The sequence below is a fragment of the Trachurus trachurus genome (genome assembly GCF_905171665.1).
Source record: "Trachurus trachurus genome assembly, chromosome: 15".
Lineage (NCBI taxonomy): Eukaryota > Metazoa > Chordata > Actinopteri > Carangiformes > Carangidae > Trachurus > Trachurus trachurus.
The window spans coordinates 16,844,196-16,863,838 of record NC_139906.1 but is presented as its reverse complement, the minus strand read 5'-3'; the positions used below and the strand labels follow the sequence as shown (position 1 = coordinate 16,863,838).

The 19,643-nt window shown below is 40.6% G+C and overlaps 2 protein-coding genes across 2 annotated transcripts; both read left to right on the top strand.

The window, feature by feature from the left end:
• pyroxd2 (pyridine nucleotide-disulphide oxidoreductase domain 2) lies at positions 1-6,307 on the top strand. The gene is made up of 16 exons (XM_083988712.1): positions 1-139; positions 536-555; positions 669-762; positions 1,081-1,154; positions 1,281-1,436; positions 1,643-1,796; positions 1,907-1,968; positions 2,060-2,157; positions 2,250-2,391; positions 2,496-2,630; positions 2,711-2,783; positions 3,630-3,783; positions 4,540-4,691; positions 4,930-5,036; positions 5,386-5,506; positions 5,734-6,307. Exons 1-16 carry the CDS (start codon positions 16-18, stop codon positions 5,799-5,801), a joined length of 1,734 nt encoding a protein of 577 aa, XP_083844838.1. The 5' UTR covers positions 1-15; the 3' UTR covers positions 5,802-6,307.
• Positions 6,308-7,427: 1,120 nt separating this feature from the next.
• On the top strand, positions 7,428-16,566 carry LOC310997693 (uncharacterized protein). The gene is made up of 16 exons (XM_083987485.1): positions 7,428-7,619; positions 10,407-10,489; positions 10,594-10,674; positions 10,789-10,845; positions 10,923-11,135; positions 11,311-11,424; positions 12,037-12,082; positions 12,164-12,254; positions 12,396-12,537; positions 12,671-12,775; positions 12,866-12,959; positions 13,100-13,133; positions 13,277-13,354; positions 13,539-13,641; positions 13,733-13,854; positions 13,967-16,566. The coding sequence occupies exons 1-16, from the start codon at positions 7,562-7,564 to the stop codon at positions 14,100-14,102; spliced, it is 1,557 nt and encodes a 518-aa protein (XP_083843611.1). The 5' UTR covers positions 7,428-7,561; the 3' UTR covers positions 14,103-16,566.
• Positions 16,567-19,643: the final 3,077 nt, after the last annotated feature.

The window sequence follows — 19,643 nt, the reverse complement described above, 5'->3', positions numbered from 1 at the left end:
CGAACTCCACTCACCATGGCTGCAGCGGTGTGGACTGATCGAGGGCGAAAGGCTGTGACTGTTGTGGGGACAGTGACCCGATCCAGGTCCAGTCACGCCGCTTTAAGATCCCAGTATGACGCGCTGGTCATCGGAGGAGGTGAGATCTGTGCACTGCTGGAGGAGAAAGTGCAGAAAACACAGCAGCTCCGTCACATGCTCCGCCACATTTTTTGCAATATTAATACAACGGTTGAACTAAGTTTGCAAACGTACAGTATAGTAGCTTAACAGTTTCTTTGTTATCTACCCAAAACTTCTTAATCCGTCTTGGAGAAGTTTTGGTCTGTAGGATCACAGTTTGATCAGAGTGACTTTGAACCCATCCTCAACTCATTCAACTTGATTATAAAAAGTGCAATAGCTTGCACAGAAACTGTTGTTGGAACTCACATTTGAACCAACTCGGGAAAATGTTGAATTTGGGAATTTATAATAATTTCCATGAGCTTATTTTAAAGAAAACTTATGTGGTATATTTTATATTTCATTGCAGGACACAATGGACTGGTGGCAGTGAGTTCATAATTGTTTCCCAACACCTACAGTATGCCATAATACATTATATGGATCAGCAGCAGGACAAAGGTGATGTGTGACTGTGTCTGTGTGTGTGCGCGTGAGTGTAGGCTGCCTATCTACAAAAGGGAGGATTGAAGACAGCAGTGCTGGAGCGCAGACATGTACTGGGAGGAGCAGCCGTTTCAGAGGAAATCTTCCCTGGTAGGATGACCTCGGCCTTGGGGTCATAGGAGTCCTCTTCACCCCAAATTTAAAACAGAAAATACATTGACATATAACAAATACACTTTTTCCAATTACAGTATACTATTATTTTATTTTAATTTTTACTTTAAATATTTGGTTATACTGACCCTAATGAAAGAATAGTTTTGCTTTTCCACAAACATGTCCAGCAAATCTTTGTGGTTAATACACTGTTTAGTCATTTAAAATGTTCTATGTTTGTAGCTTCATAGTTCACAGTTGTTCATAACTTCAGGTTTTATTCCATAAGAATAACAATGCTGTTGTCCGCAGGTTTCCACTTCTCCAGGTGCTCCTATTTGCTCAGTTTGTTACGACCCCACATTTCTGCAGACCTAGAGCTCAAGGTAAAATCATTTTAAAAAATGCATTATAAAGTTGCGCAAATGTGTTCACTTAGCTGATTTATACAGGTTTAAAGTGATGGGTCTGTTTTATTTTAATTTCTTTTTAATTTGTGTATTTGTACTCAGAAACATGGGTTGAAGGTGTACATGAGAGACCCCCATGCTTTCACCCCCATGTTGGAGGAGGGGGTGAAAGGTAATCCACCACGGTCTCTCATGCTGGGTGCAGATCTGGCCATGAACCTGAGAGAGATCGGCAAGTTTTCACAGAAGGATGCTAAGGTGATTCAAACATTATGAAAACCACAACACATAATTGTAGAGCATTTTACATCCGAGCAGAGCACACGTTTTAATACTTAACACAGAAATATGAACTGAAAAAGTTCTGCACCCTCTGTGGATCTTTACTTCCCCACCAATGTAAATACATGTTATTCCCCACCTCCAAGTCTCACCCTTCTCTTCATCCATTCTCTGACATGTAGGCTTTTCCAGATTTTGTTGCGTACCTTGAGAAGCTAGCAGGAGCTATTCACCCTCTCCTTGATGCTCCTCCTGTTGACATTCCAGGCGTCACTACTGGATCACTGAGGAAGAGGCTGGGTGCAGCTAAAACTCTGGTGCCTATTATCAAATGTGGTCAGTTGGCAGATTCATGCTAAGGAAATCAGCTTATGTCTAAATAAATAATTTACTATTCTAAAATTGCAACAATCACAGTTGAATATGTCATGTTTCTGAATTTAAAGGTCTGAAACTGGGCAGAAACATTCCAGACTTTTATGAGATTGTTACTGCACCAATAATGAAGGTCTGTTAAAGTTAACACACACAAAGCGTGTCACTTTAATACCATTTTCTATTTCCTGCATCATTACTTGCTCTTTTTTTTTGTGTCATAGATTCTCAATCGCTGGTTTGAGTCCGAGCCACTGAGAGCCACATTGGCTACTGATGCTGTGATAGGAGCCATGACCAGCCCAAGTAATCCTGGCAGTGGGTGAGATGTTTTAGGACACCCTGTGGTGCACAAATACTCAGAATACTCTATGCAACTGTAAAAAATGTTGACTTTATGGTCTTGGCTTGAAGGTATGTGCTCTTACACCACGTGATGGGAGAGTTAGAGAAGGAGAAAGGAGCATGGGGATATGTGGAGGGAGGCATGGGAGGTGTGTCTCAGGCTATCGCCAGTGCTGCTCGGTCCTATGGTGTAGACATTTTCACTGAGAAGGTATTGTGTTTTGATTAATTATATTAATTTGTTGTGAATGAATGGAAATTATATTTTAATGTGTATGTTGTTGGTGTTAATGCACATCCCTTTATCTGAGGCAGGATGTACTACAGGTCCTGGTTGGTTCAGATGGTGCTGCCAAGGGAGTGGTGCTAAAGGATGGCACAGAGATCCACAGTAAAGTTGTTCTATCAAATGCAACCCCATATGTCACCTTCAAGAACCTCACGCCGCAGGTAGCAGAGAAATATAAACAGCGCATGTAACCATGGCACCGGATAGTATTGTTTACTCTGGCCTCCTGCTTTCATTGTAGGCTGCCCTCCCTCCAGAGTTCATCAAAGCTGTAGACCAGATAGACTACACATCGCCTGTCACCAAGATCAATGGTAAACCTGTCCTTGTTCTAACAAAGCATTTAATTTGCTGTTCTTTTAAATTAAAAATAATATGTTGCCATTCCTGCCTCTGAGCATGATAATGTTAAGTGTCACAGTAAAATCAAAATAGCACACTATAAAAGATGTGGCTCTTGTAGTCTTGTACAAGTGTTGTTTATCTCTGGCCAAATGTTTCACACGTTTGGGTGAAACCTTCCACCCTTCAGTTATTTGCTGACAACTGGTTTGTTGTGTTTGTGTGCGTATGGTGCTGAAATCTTTAATGACACCCGTTGAAAGCTGCAAAGGGGTCAGAATGTCAATGGAGACTTGGCAATAAGGCACAAACACATGTAGTGCATCTGGAGGGATGAGCTCTTAATCCTCCACTATTGAGTACTGCATGTTATGGTATTAACAGCACATGTTTCAAAGTTTGGGGTATTAGAAAGTTGTGTACAACACACACACAACTAAGATATTTAGAGCCCCTTAGCTTCCTGTGTGGTGCCATTTGTAAACCTGACTGGTTAATTACAGTAGCGCCTGAATTGCAGGGCTTTATTACACAGGAAGTGCTTACTCTCAACTGATCCTTTACAGTACATTGCCTCCTAAACTTAATGATAGTCTACACTGTTTTGTAGAAATAATTTGAACCGTCACAGCTCTAGGGTGAAGGAATGGAGCAGAGTTTAGCTCAATATATTGCATTAGTTGCTCTAAATGGAATATGAATATTAAATAAACTGAAGCACACACTTTGCTTTAACAAAATACAAATGTATGTAGTGATACATGGTCTTAAAGCAAATGCTGAACTTAAACTATTGTCTTTTGCTGTTCCTGTTATAGTGGCAGTGGACAAGCTACCAAACTTCCTAGCATGCCCCACACCAGATGATAAACCTGGACCACACCACCAGTGCTCCATCCATCTCAACTGTGAAAGTGTAGAGGTCCTGGAGACGGCATACAAAGAGGCCATGAACGGACGTCCCTCAGCAAGGTAGGATACATACCTAGATCTTCACACTCCTTTATAATTAAGCACTTTAACGTCATGTAATTTGCTGTTAATTCCTCATACATGCCTAAGCCTCCATACATGCAAAAGATACTAGGTGGAAAATCATACCTCATGTCCAAAGATGCACATAAGAGCTATGAATACATTCCATACCACAGACAAAACATGGTAGATTAGAAATGAACCTTGCAGGACTGTAAAAAGTAATGCCTATTATTATTGTCCCCACACAGTTTTGCAAACAGAACTCTGCAATAGACTTGGCTAAAATATTCACATATCCTTACCTGGTAGAAAACACTTAGCCTTTAACAAATAAACTTCTGTCTCCTGACCATAAGATTTTCAACTTTACTTTTGAAGTCCATGTAAATCAGTTAGCCTAATAAACTTTGCTTGCAGACCGCTGATCGTGTGACATGTCAACACTAGTCTTGTACACAACCTTGAATGTCAAATAGTTCTTGTGGAGTTTTAGTTAAAAAAAAAAAAGCAACTGGACTTCTCTTGTTTGAAGATGTTTCACCCCTCATCCAAGAGGCTTCTTAATAAGATGACCTGGATGACTGAGAACATTCACGGACAATGTCAAATAGTTTCGCTTCATAACTTTTCAAACTAATTATAAAAATTATAGCTTATATTAGATTCTCCGATGCCAAATTTTAATCAATAACTCACCCACGTTTCCACTCACCACCATCTTAAATCCATCCTGCCTCTCTGCTCCTGTAGACCTATGCTGGAGATGACCATCCCATCCGTGTTGGATCCCACTCTGGCTCCCCCTGGCTGCCACGTTGTGTCACTGTTCACCCAATTCACCCCCTACCACATAGAAGGCAGGGCGTGGACTGACCAGGACAGAGAGGCATTTGGAGACACTGGTAAGACACACAGAAGCATCCAGGACTTCTAATTACACCAAGTGCTCATTGCTACTACGTGTATTCATCAGATTCACAAGTTCTAGCATGTTGTGCTTAAAGATTATCTTTAACTGAAACCTTTTGTATACTGGTGAAATTTAGGAGGCATTTTCCCTAAATTGAATTAGCACTGCTTAAGGGAATGTATTCTTAACCCATTTGCAATGATAAAACCTCAGTTTGTGTGTCTCTCAAGCATTTGACTGGGTGGAGAAATACGCGCCTGGGTTTAAAAAGTCGGTTGTGGGAAGGGACATCCTGACGCCACCTGACCTGGAGAGGATCTTTGGGCTCACTGGAGGGGTAAGACACAACATACTGTACACATTGTAGAACTGCGTAACAATTTGAATGTTGATGCATAGCTTATTTGCTTAACACAATCAACTGTCCAGTGGATGAGGAAGTAATTTGCGTCCTCTGCAGAGCTCTATCATTCAAATCTCCACACAGGTACACGTGTTGTATAAGCAGTTAATGGTTACAGACGGGTTTATCACAACTCATCTGTCAGAATCAAAGTTCACATCGGCTGTGTAAAACGATGCTGACTCAATGAACACACAGGAAGAGGCAGGTTCTCTTTCTCACAGTGACATTATAAAGCAGGAAAGGCAAAGAAAAAGTAAACATTTTGATGTCCTCTTTACAGAATATCTTCCATGGATCAATGTCACTGGACCAGCTCTACCTCGCACGACCCTTGCCCTTCCTCTCAGACTACCGGTCACCAGTGAAAGGGCTGTATCTGTGTGGCAGTGGCTGTCATCCAGGTTTGCTTTTAATGTTCAACCCTAAGATTAGCACTTATTTGCAAATGTGACTGCCTGTTAGTGTAGTAGCCTATAAGTGGGAACATTTACGTTATATTGTGCGGTGTTAGCAGAGTAAAGTAAATGAACCTTTGACCCTTTGGAAAATCTTATCCTCACTGCTGACGAGGATAAGCTGTTCCTGATTTCCCTCTCTTGAACATTTGTTATGTTTAATGTTTCTGTAGGTGGGGGTGTGATGGGCTCACCCGGATGGAACGCAGCACTCACTGTCATGGCTGACCTGAAACGCTAGTGAAACCCTAGACGTCAACATTGTGACATCAGCTCAACAAGATCCGGCCTCTCTTTTGTCTGATAAATGTGAATGTGACTCATTTGAGGAATACATTTCTACACTCACTCCATCTCCCCATTTGATCAGCTGTCGCTCTACCCTATTATGTAGCTAGTGCATCCTCGTAGTATAAAAATGGGTTAATGTTTGATTTAATAAAATAACTGACATGAGATGAAATTCTGGATCTCACTACTGATATTAACCATTAGTGCAGTATTAGCACACAAAATCCTGGTGTGACACCACTTCAATCTATTACTGAACTGAGCCAATAGAAAACAAATGGAAACGGAACCAATGCAATATATATCTTGAAACGTACATTCATATATGTGTTGTCAAATGCAGTTTTATAATAATTGTTATTTGACTTTATGATGTGAACTTAAGCTGTTGATATAATCATGGAAATGATAATAAAACTTTTTACAATTTTTTATGAATAAATTCAAATGTATTCAAGCAAATGTGTTTCATTTTCTTTAAACTATATTGTTTACTGATGGTTTAATGCTCTGTTCTCTTACTGCATTTAGGATATCAGGCAAGAATCTAATTCTTTATTTTTTATAAAAGACATAATGACTTATCACAATAGGAAACACAGGAGTTGTTGATAACATTAACATTGGCTTTGCTGCATTTAAATGTCCCAGCAAGTACCAGGTTGGTTGTTGACACTGAGGTTATTATATGGAACCCAGCCCTTCATTTTATTATTGAGCCTTCACTTGTGTTTCCCTACTGTGACATGTCAAATGTTCATGTGTAAAAGTGGCCGAATTATCCGAGACAGTTGACTATTCACTTCATGTTTTCACATAACATGAAACATCACTTCATTGTTAGAAATAAAATGACGTTAGATTACTATTTTTACTTAAATTTACTTAATGGATCTTATACTTTCTCCTAAATTAAATTATCTCAGTATAATATTTTTTCACAGATTGTTGTTAACATGTCAATGCATGTCAATATCAAAAGCAAATGCAAAAGTGTCTCCTCTGGGTATTAATCTTTCCATCCACCTACACAGTCTTTGATTAACAATGACAATTAAGAACTTACAAACCAAACATCTAAATCTAAAAACGAGCTTCATCATTCTTAACCCTGTCCATTTATTATATTTTTTTTCCAAAACCTTTAACATGAGATCTGTCTGACACTCTAGGGAACAGTGGGTGAACCTTGAGTAGGCTACATGGTTTTTCATTTTGTCAATCCCTACCATCATGGATGTATTAGATCCATGATCCCTACACACAAAGTTATGGTTCTATGTTAGCCTACTTCTTACACATATCTGGTATGAATTAATACAAAACATTAGTATCTGTAGTAGCCTAATAATAATAAAATACATCTCAGTGGGATTAGCAATTCAGCATCAAACCATCATACTAATTATTTGCATTCTTGATAATTAATTAAAGGTCTCCCTATTTACATTTATACACGTCATCCTTTGTCCTGAATCCCTATGACTACCATTCAATAATCGATAAAGGTGTCCTGTGCCTTTAAGACGCTGTTCAGGGTGGACCCGGCGTCGGTGCCTGACGCTCAGGAAGTGGACTAAACCATGGACTAAACCACCAAAGATTCCCGCAGATTCGATAGCGATTGTCCCGATCGTAACAAACGTGTCCAGACCGACCCAAACATTTGTTTAAATCTTTTTTATGGGATACTTGGGACGATAATGCTGGATGGTTGCGCTCATGAAATTCACCAGGGATATATGTAGGCTCTTGGGACTCGGGAGCGGTAAGAAACGTCCCACTTTTCAAAACTTTCTAAACTCATTCTCAACTTTAATCGATCGCCTAAGTGGTAATAACCCGTGTGAGACAATCAATCAGTGACTAATGTGTAACACCCAGTCTAATAAAGTGTAAATTAGTGACAGTAGTTCGCATTTGTCTTTGTGGTTAAGTTCAAACTCAGTGCTTGGTAAAACAATGAAAGTTCCCCTCTTGCCAGTTACACCCTGGCTTGCACCACTTCCAAGTTTGCGCAGTTGGTGCCATAAAGTTGTCGTAATATCGCGCACATGCAGTCATCAGGAGGAGTAATAACACAGCTTACAAGGGCGATTCTGGCTTATTTTGCAGGAGATGTCAAATGGAAAGGCCCAAACTAAAGGGGATTGTAGGGACTTTTCCTGGTTCATGTTTGTGGTAACAATGCATCAAATAGGTGGCGAGAGCCTTGTAGCCTGGAGAGCACGCTACGTGGTACATTTGGAGTTACATGAGCATCAGGTTGGGTGATTTTTTTAATGTGCAGAGTCATGTGCACACATGTCCTTCTCTTTCTGTGCTCTCCATGTGTGTTTGGTTTACTGGTATTTCATACAGCACCCTCAAAAGCACACCAGAGACAGATAAATGGGCATCCTAGAAAAAGGAAAAAAAACGAGTTTATGATGATATGTCTAATGGCATTTTTAATCTGCTGCTTCTTAAAAATTGAAAAAGTCTATATTTACATTATTTTATTAATATTAGGCTACTGTTGCAGAGTGTGGTCAGACTGTCATTAACAGCTGTCAATTCACAAATGACTTGACCATACCTACCTAAACGGTTGTGCCCTGCAGCCTTGTCCTTTTGTTAGGGAATGACTGATGATTTACTGAGCTTGTTACCATGTTGGTTGGTATGTAAACACTTGTGTTGCTTGTCAGTTCTTAAAAAATCACTTAAAACCACTGACATGTGAAGTTGTGGTGGTTGATTAAATGATAAGCTTATGTTCTCTATTTTTCTCTCTCACTGTAAAGCTGAATTGAGTTAGAAAAAAAAGAGCTGTGAAACTGATTTCCTGGTTAAAGCTCCAGTCCATGATGATACACTATTATTTTTGCATTCCTGTGGAGAGAGCTCACCTTTCAGCTCAATGCTAATTTAGGCAGTCTTCTTGAAGGGGAGAAACAGAGACTCTTTTGTTGCTCTTGTCCACTGATCTTGGACCATTTATTTGTTAGGATTTATTTGGAGAGATTTAGCAGAAAGTCTGATGGCGCTAATGGGATGGAGCTGTGGCTGTTTCTTGACATCCGAGTAGTGAGCCGGACAGACACTGCTGAAATTCCTCCCACTAAATATGTATGGGCAGGGACACTTAACTCTCCTCGATGGTAAAATGGTAGATTTTTTTTTACCAAAGCCAGTTAGACTGAGATCTAAATGTGATATTTGGGCAAACTTTTGTTGTTCTCAACACCCAAGGAAATATAGATCGAGAGACAATGAGGATGTCTTCCCTTTCCCACAGTGTGTAATATGAACAAAAACCATTGCATAATAGGAGAGTTACAGTCACTCTCATCAGTGCCTCCTAAATCACAACATGAGTCACAGACCAAGTTGGAATATGTCACTACTCTGGAAATCTTTGCTGAACAAATGGAAACATGACACCGCATAGATTCCTGCACGGTCCAGTGATATGTTTCCTTTTGTCTTGCCATTAGCCTGCTGCCGTTACTCCTAAATCAGCTACAGGGTTCTAGTTTGACCTCATCAACGCCGCCCCAGTGCACACACAACACACACACACTGACAATCTGACATCCAGGGCACTGGGTTGCTCGCAGGTTTCTACGAAGAAATATGCCATTCTCAGACTGCAGTGCCCGAAGCTGTTGCATGTTAGGCTTGTGGCAGTGGAAAAGTTAGAGTAAACATCTCTCCGCCTCTCAAAACCAAAAAGAAAGACACAATTTGAACCAATCTCACTGAGTGCTCCTCTACTCTGTGTGCATATTTGTCTTATGTTGAGCTTGCCAGGTTATTATAAGAGAGCATTACATCATCTTTCCTGCCTCCATATTTAAATCTTAGCTTTTTCTTATCAAAAGGTCATTCTGGTTTGACTGCAAAGTAAATGAGAAACAAGTTCATTTGCTATCTACATATAAAAATATGAACAGAACATAGTAGAAAGAAGAAGTTCCTCGCACATAATGTGGTAACTTTAATGTATTGTATTGGTTGGCAACGCGTTTCGCCACACAGGCTTCATCGAAGTGTCCACTTTAAAGTTACCACATTATGTGCGCTGGAACCTCTTCTTTCTACTATGGACTTCTTTTCCTGACACCACCGGCACTAATGTGAAGTTCTGAGCTGTGCAGGGCAATCTACCTTTATGAACAAAACATTTTGTACCTTTTACCTTTTCCTTTATCAGGGATACTTGCTCCTATATTCAGCCCGATGGCAGCTTTAAGATTTGCATTGCATGTAGACGCAAAGACAAATGTGTCATCAGATCAAATGATAATGCTGCCCATTTCATATTACACATCATTACAGCATCAAGCACTTTCACTGTGTAAAGACATTTAATTGGAAATGTGTTAAAGCTCCATTTCATGGAAGAGAAAATGTTCTTAGCTTGCTACACATTACTATCTGACTGACCTTTCTACATTAACAGCATTAATTACTGTTTAATAAACACATTAATCACTGACCTACAGAAAGACAGCAGAAGATAGTGCTATAGAGAGCTGACAATGACATGCTTTGACCTGTTCCCAAACAGGTCCCCCAGTCCAGCAGCAGGAGGAGCAGATGGACTGTGGTGCTGCAACCCCTGACCCGATTGATGATGCCACTTTGTTACAGGTAAACAAATAGTGTCAGTGTGACAGTGGCAATGTCAGAATCGCAAGAGTTAGGGTACAATGTACAATGTGAACAATGATTGAACTGTTTAAATGTTTGTTTAGGATGCATTAAATGGAGAGGAGGATTTGAGTGAGGAGGAGAAGGTCAGACGGAAGGCCGAGCGACGCAAAGCCAAGAGGAAGGTGAGCACACACGTCCTCCCCTTTAGGATCCTTATTTGTTGCACTTTCTAATAAGTCTAAGGTCGATTAGACTACATATGACTGGTGTTGTTTAAAGTACTGCATCTGTTTCAGCGTCGTCGAAAACGAAAGAAGCAGGAGCAGGTTAAGCAAAATGAGAGCAATGAACAGGTAGCGGTCACATTACTGGAAACACATTTGCCTCTGCTGTGAATAGCTGGATGATTTCTATGCTCTTGATACATCAGGATGATGAGGACGAGGATGGAGGTGCAGAGTCTGAACTCGATGAAAGCGAGTCGGAAGCAGAAGTCGGTACAGAGGAGGAGAAACAGAGAGTGCAAAAAGAGGAGAAAAAGGAGGCAAAATCATCCGCCTCACATAAAAGTGCTGCCACTCCAGTCGTGGCTCCTTCAGGAATCAAAGGACATCAGAAGAATCAAGCCAGATCCACAGAGGAGGTAGGGGCACTGTACATGATACATGTATGGCTCTTCTGTTGCTTTCATTTTTAGTGGTCTGGATTAAATAAATGAATTAGTTTGTGTGCTATTTGTTTGAAATGAAAGCCTGTATTTTTGTACGCCTGGAGGTCACATGACTGAACATCAGTGTCTGACTTTCTGTGTCCCACAGGAGCCTGAGTGGGATGTAAGCAGTGCCTTCTTTGCTAATGCTGCTAGCCATATCAAACCCAAAGGATCAAGTCGCAAATCCAAAGAAAACAAGGAGAACGAGGCCAGGAGAGAGGTGAACGAATACTCATGAATAATGTGAGATGAGCAGGTATAGCAACAGCTGGAGCTCCAATAAGTGTCTACTGTTTTTACTGTGGCAACACTATATTCCTCCGGCAGCTCCAAAGTCTGATCTGTGGAAAAGTGGACTTTGGACTATGATGGCCGGTCTCTCTCTTTTCCTACCTCTGTGTGTGTGTGTACACTTTTTGTGCAGTCTAGACAATTTTTTTGTGAGGACATCAGGATTGATTTAAGTTTCAGGAATCTCTTTAGCATGGCAATGCTCCGGTAAAGGACAAGATAAACTAGCATATCAACGAATGTTCTCTTTATTAACATAAGGTATGTGGGGGGTGTTAACCTACTGCATCTCAGCTATAGCATGACGCTTAGGACTCTGTCACTGGTGTTAACATCAGGGCTAGAAAAGTAGATCTACGTTATTAAAATACTAATCAAGGTGCAGGTGTGAAACCATATTGTTACTGCAAAATCAAAATCAAAATCATAGTTGTCGATATAGTATTTTATTAGCCGTACAATTTAAAGCTCAAAACACTTTCAGAGCTGTGAATACGAACAGGTGAAAATTATTTTTATTTTTTATTTTTTTTATTTACAGACTAATGGAACTGACACCGTAACGAAGAAAAGCGCAACACTGACAGGTAAGGGGTGATTTCTGAACAGCAGTTTACATAACCAGCTCACCAGAGAATTACTTACACATTTTTCTAACTTTCTTGTAGAAAAAGGGATAAAGCTGGTGCAAGAGGGCCAATATGCACAAGCAGTTACTATGTTTACAGAAGCCATCAAATGTGATCCAAAGGATAACAGGTATATCATCATTTTCGTCATCATCATCATAATCAATATCAACAGTGGTTGTCAGTTGTTAAATAGAAAGGACTTTTAATAGCCTACATGGTAGTTACCTGCAATGTAATCCTTAAGCAATTCTTCTTTTACGTCCTGCAGGTTCTTTGGTAATCGGTCCTATTGCTATTACTGCTTGGAGCAGTACCCTCAGGCCCTGGCAGATGCTGAACGCTCCATTCAGTTAGCCCCAGACTGGCCCAAAGGACACTTCCGCAAGGGCAGTGCTCTCATGGGCATGAAGGTGGGTACAGGTTACTGTGGTCTCGGGATATAGCATGTAATCGAAGAAATGTCTGGGGAAGAGTTTCACATTTAAGCGGTTGTGGAGACATTAGCCTGTGCTAAGTCAATTTGTGGGTTTTTTTTGTGTGTAGCGGTACGGCGAGGCAGAGAAGGCTATGGAGCAGGTGCTGAAACTGGACAAAGACTGTGAAGAGGCTGTCACTGACCTCTTTAACTGTAAAGTGCTGCAATTAATGGTAAATACATCTACAAAGTGGCAATGGTTCTACTCGTATGATTGTAACCTCTGAATGTAAACACTCTGTGGTTATTAATTCTTTCTTCAGGAGCTTGGGTTTGAAGAAATACAAAGTGTCCATCTTCTGGAAAAATTTTCAACTGTGCAGGCAGTTCTGGCAGCTTGTTCTGATGCTGCAAGGGGTAAGACCACTCATATATATTTAATTAAAAAAAAGGGGGGGGAGTAGTGTGTGGAGTGGGCTATATGCTGTATTCGTATGGCCTTTTTTTTTTTTTTTTTTTTTTTGCATGCTATTAATGAACCTCTACTTGTTTTTTAGCTGGGAGCCAAGATCCATCAGCTGTGCAACCAGGGTAGGTTACCATTTGTTTATGAAAGTTCATCTTAGTTTTTGCATCTGTCTTTATGGATTGTCTTGCCATATGTGGTCTTTTGAAAAATGGTTTGGTTATTTTTTTTGCATTTTAGTCATATTCTGTGTCTTTCTCTTTCCCAGAAGCCCTTGCCCATCTCTGTGGGTCGGAAATGTGACAACTGAGCTGACTGAGAAACACTTGCGGGACCTTTTTAAAATGTATGACCCTATTCCAGCAATATATTTGATATTAATGAGTTAAAGTCAGATCAGGAATTCAACAACCTAATAGCGGCTTGGCAAACATTGGTGTTTTTACTTGTATGGACAGAAACAATTAAGTGTAATATTTAACCATGGTAGTTATTGACCAGTCTGTTAAGCTGTTTGCTTTCCATTGTAGGTATGGTGAGATAGAGAGTATCCGTGTACTGCATGAGAGATTCTGTGCCTTTGTCAACTTCAAGAATGCAAATATGGCAGCACGTGCCATGGAGAAACTAAATGTGAGTATTCTTTGCTCTCAATATTGTGCCTGTTTTTAAAAAAAAAAACATGGTAATAGCCTTACAGCTGCCTGTATGCATCCTTTTACAGGGTTATTGTATTGAGAACACACGTTTAGTGGTGCGTTATCCTGACCGCCGCACTCAGAGGGTCCTTCCCATTCCACTTAAGACCTGTCTCCCTGTCACACAGCAGGCAGGGGCAGCTGCTGGGTAAGAAGCACTTAAGCCTCACAGTAAAAAGTCTGAGTCACTGACATTGAGGATAACATAATTTCTCTCATACTTAATGTACTTTCTCAACTTATGTCGCTTCTCTTCCCAGACCTCGGCGACGTGGCCCGGTGAATGGAGACGAGTGTTACTTTTGGAGAACCACTGGCTGCCACTTCGGGGATAAATGTCGCTACAAACACATTCCTGATCAGAAAGGCAAGGACAGGAAGCCCTGGCAGCCTTGAACACAGTTTACTCTCTGCTTGGAATACACAGACTCAGCCAAAGGAGCCGGTACATACTGGACCGGGTTCTCTGGGTTACGAATATTAACTGTGGCGGAACGGACCAGAATAGACAAAGGATCAGAGCCAGGACTCTGGCCACCAGAGTGCTGGAAACAGGCTCTAAGGCTGGGATAGTGACACATGTTCCAAAGAGGACTGGAAGTATGAAGGTTTTTGTTTCAACCAGAGACTATCTTGGGTGATGTTGCTCAATAGTAAACCATTAACCAGAGGGGAGCAACAAGAGCACCAGATATAGTCTCCGACGAAAACCTCTATATTTGTAGCCCTTCATGGTACACAGTGGCCTATTCCTGCTTAAAGAGATACAACCTAACTTCACAGGCCTACAACAGAGGGAGGAAGTGAAACTGCCTGGGTCCACTACTGGGGGGGGTGGGGGTGGGAGGGGGGGATAATGGCGCTGTCATGTAAAGAAGTGATGAAAGGACAGTATGGATTTTTCAGGCCAAGGTTCTTCAGTGATTATCCTGAGGGCCGTCCTCCTTTAGAAATCCCATCACAAACCAGTGTTCCTCCCAATTTTTTTTTTAAGTACAGTAACTTTATCATCACTTTAATTTGCAGTTTGTGAACTTGATTTTTAACAGTTTAAGTTGAACCATGGTTCACAACTGCTCACATCAGTCTGTGGTTTATACTGGAGCTTTGTTTCCTACTTCTTGCTTCTGTGTCAATATCAGCACGTTGTCCACCAAAGACGCACTAAGAGACGTATCTGTCATTTCAGTACCTCCCCTATGCAGATGAGGTTTTTGTTTTAGCCAGTGAGCTACAGAAACCCAGAGAGGTGCCTTTATAATGTTTTATGTAGCCTTAGTTAAGATGATCAAACTGAAATTGAGGGATTGCAGGATTGTATGTATTAATGCATGAATTGGGCGTGTTAAATTAGGTATATCTCGCTTGATTTACTTACAGTCTTTCCTATTATTGAAAGATGGAACACACACTTGATGTCTGTTAAGTTATCATCCGACTGTTGTCTGTCTGACAAGTTATAGAGGACTCTATTGTCCTGCATAACAATACTTGGAGGTTGCATGAGAAGCATTAGACCTCGATGCCGTGCAATCCAGTAGAATCAATACTTTTTTTCTGAAGATCATAGTTTCAGTCAGACTCTGAGAATTCATAAAAACACATCTCTGACAAAGTGTCAGGTGTTATGTTCATCACATCTTCCAGTTTAGCGGACTAGGAAGTGAGTTGAGGCTCTGGTCTCTGTGCCTCTTGGAAAGGTAAAGAAAAGCTGCCCTCATTCATTCTCATTCATCGATTCATTAATTTAACTCAGCATTAAAACAGACAGCAGCAAACATCACGGTGATTTATGTCTGTGCAAAAGCAAAGTTCAGACTTGATATTCAGTTCCTTGTCTGACACACACTTGCCACCAGCTCTGGCAGAAGTGGTCTGTTTTTGTACACTGTTGTCTATGACGACATTACATACTAGTATACTATAGGACAGTGCCTTACAGAAAATCATGCTCAGTGAATTGCGTCTCACAGACCTTTTGAACTTTGACAAGCAGTGTTTTTGACCTTATGGCCTCCATTCCAGTATTTCAGTGAACCAAAGAATGCCTCGTCTGATGGCTCTGCACTGAAAACAAACTAATTCTTTCCTGAGTTTCAACACTAGACAGTACATTAAACCCTTTTGGCATCTGCCTGTATCATCAACTAGACAACAATTAGAGCTACAACACCTGGATTAAGTCCACACTACATTCACTAGTAAACTATGCACAGCATAGTGAGAGTATTTATTGTCTTATTTATACCTTTCTTTTTTTTTACTACATACTTTAAGGTTTGGATCCAGCATTTAAATTACTGTGCTTTTTTTGTCTTTTACATTATGGCAGGTGAAACAAAAGGCCATTCTTCTATTAATTTCTGCCTTTAGATAAAAACATTATTAAAAAACCATTTGGTGCAAATACTGTCACATGCTGCACTTCTGCTTTTCTTGTATTACTTTCTGTCTTGTAAAAAAAGGAATTGGACACCAAATCGTCAGTCTTCACTGGTGGATTTAACTTGTTTCTTTTTTGACTGGTGCTGTAAACTGTGGTTGCACAATGTATTTTTATTTCTACAGATTTAAAAAAGTGTTGGATATTACAATGGGATTTTAATTTCATTTTACAGATCTTTCAAATTGGACAAAAGAGATCCCTATGTCTAATGTCATCTTAGCCTTTCTTTTTTTTTACCCACTCTCAAACTACTTATTAAAGAAAATACCTTTTTAATTTTGATGTAAACACTGATAACCAGAGCACTGCAATCCTGTTAATCCCCAAAATATTTTGTATTGTCGCACTGCAAAAAAGAGTATTTTATATTTAATAAATGAACCACCTATCCCACCCAATCTGTGTCTTTACATGTGTAATGGGACAAACTGAGTGAAAAATATCTAATGTATGCAGTCATTCTGCTAATGCTGAAGAGCCTTCTTCTAGTGGTGTTTCAGTGGTATAGTTTTCCTGACCTCCACAAGGCGGCAGTGTTGCACTTGAAAGGTTTTCACCAACTTTAACCAGCATATGTAATAACTTGACCCCACTGTACATTTATCTTTTTTTTGATCTTCAGGAACCAAGACACTGGACTAAATCATTCCTCATGCTCAAAACCCTGAAGTAAATCAAAGCAAGCGAGGCTTTTCCCTTGGTGTGTGTGGGGGTATAGTAACCCTGTCATCACTAGAAGCAGACACTTGTGTGGCCAGCATGAGAGATGAATTAGGAAATCTGTAACCACCCAGACCAGTGGGAGATGGAGACATGACTTAACATTACTGTAGATGTGTGGGAAAAGTAACAGTTATGCCACAGATGACATTCTGAAACCTGATGCCATCATCTGCCAGTGCTTGTAAAGTCCCTGCAAAGTGTAAGATTGCTGGATGGTGCATAATTAAATGGACACTCCACCGATTGTACATGTGAAGTTTAGTTTACCCATCAAAGTGAGTATAAACTTGTCAGCCTCTATAAATGTGTGTATAAGATCCTCATAAAGTTTACAAAAATAGCTTATCTCGGCATTGGCTGAGGACGTCAACGTTTCAGCAGAAAATCTGAATGTCTTGGCCTTTGCTGCTGTGATACTGACCTTTAAAAAAAATCTAATTCCTCTGACTGTTGGTGTGATACTATTGATATTGAACAGTTAAAAAATAGGATGCATTTCCTTAAAGGTTTATAGGTTTTAGGAATTTGCTACTTTTCACATCATTAAAAATCAGATTTGAGTGGGTGTGTTAATGTATATCGCTAACACTCAGCATTTTAACCCTATTTTATTTCATTTTTTACCTTACAGTCAAATTTGAGCCCAACTTCAGGTTAGGGCAACGATGGCCTTTGAAGCTTGATCTAATTAAGTCAACCTCTATGATCAAAGGTCCTAGAAGCTGCGCAGAATATCTTCTATACAGTATCCGTCTAACATGCTCTTGTAACCAGTATGAAAGTAAAAGCGGCATGAAAGCCCATAGAGGCGGCAGTGGGGGTGAGCATGAGGAGGTGTAGTCGTTTGAAAAGGCACTTGTTTATTGTTGGAGAGCGTGTATTTATTTCATGCCTCCACAGATTGTGGGTAAGGGCAGAGCCGACTCGGTCGCCGTAATTAGAGAGGTGGAGAGAAAGAGAGAGAGAGAGAGAGAGAGAGCTCAGCCCCAGAGAGCTTCTTTGCTCAGATACTCACAGCCCTGTGAGCCCTCCAACAGCCCTGTAACACACTCTCCTTTCCACACACACCCACTGAGCTGTTAAGTATTGGCTCACAGGTAGGGGCACCTGTCTAGCCTAGTTTAATTAGTCTGATATGAGACACAATTTTTAATGGAGACATGTCACAAAGCGATGATATTTATATTTTTAACCATAGAACCCCTCCTTTAGTTATTTTCTTACCTCTCTCTTTCTTCTCCCTGTCGGCCTTGCTAATAGGGGGTCTGCTCTTCCTGTTCGGGTTTACCAGTCAGGGAGGGGACCACCATCCTGCCACTCAGTCACACCGTCACTGGCACACACAAACATCTCAATTACAGCTTCAAAATGTATATGTGCACTCATACTGTAGGCTATGTAATGATTTTTCCCCCCCTTACGCAAATCTGCATTCAAAGTGTTTTTTATGGCCATGTTGGTGTTGGCCATTTTATGTCCCTGGATGTTACAGTTCCTACCTTCCCTGTCATGATTGTAATTTTTCAAGTCTATGAATAAACATTGCTGCTTTAAAAAGGTGCCCACTGAGGTTTACTTGAAAACCGAAATACAGTTTATCAACACAACAACCTGGGGCCAAAAATTTCCTTGTAGCTAATTTTGTCCCGAATCCTCCTGAAATGACTCAAAAATAAATAAACAAGTTTCAAACATGTAGAGAGGTCTTTGCAGACATCTGGAGGAAACTGGATCAGGACTGAGCACTGAGGTGACCCCAGCTAGGAATCCACATACAGGACTTTTCCCTTTCTTTTTATATCTGAATCTACACTGATTAGTTGAACCTTTATGCTCTTACTCTATGCCATGATGATAGGTTACGCTGTAGTAACACACTCCTGGGTAGGGGCGGCATGGTATATTCTCATCGGTCACGTTCACCATGGCTACGGTGAGGCTGAGCAGCCTATTTTAGAGTTGGTGGTTTGCGGCAATCTCAACAAGGAAATATCTACCCTGTGGTATAGGGAGCTTCTTTAAGACACTTGCAACGTGATGTTTGAAACTATTCTGGAAGCAGAGTCCTTCCTGTTGGTTACATTTACACACGTTTAACCTAGGGTTGTGTAACGCTCTGAACGTACAGTTGTGTAAAGCATCCTCAGCCTATCAGAGACGAGAGGTGTAGAGAGGCCCAATCAGAGTAAAACACACGATTTGATAATGAAAATGGATCCCGTTATGTATGAAGTCTGCTCAGGTACTAAACATCCATGAGTCTTGTGGTTACTGGAGACAAATTTGTCAAAAATGCACCATCAGACTCATTTATCTGAGGAATGACTGCCCCATGTTTCACCTCAGGCCTAATTCACAAATGTTTAAAAGCAGTAGCCTATAGAAAGTATGTATGTAAATAGCAGCAAAAAAAGAAACAATTGGTAAAAATGAGAAATCTCCCATCAGTATAGGAAGCCTACGAGTTGGATTTTTTTTTAGATTTTATTGGAACATTGTGGCGCAATATCTAATAAACTAGCTTTATGTCTTAGCATGTGAAATAATACTTCTGTATGAGCATAAACGGACCTAGAGGGAAAGAGAGCACAGGAGGGGGGAGGGAGGGAGTGAGGCTGGGAGGGATAAAGGGAGAAGGAGGGAAGAAGGGAGGATTGACTAAGGAGAGCATTTAGTAGACACACTCCTTCACTCAGGCACTCTCCCCTAGGCAGTGACGTCCACCACTGCAAACATTCGCTGCCTGCCAGGTGAGTGAACTTTCACCC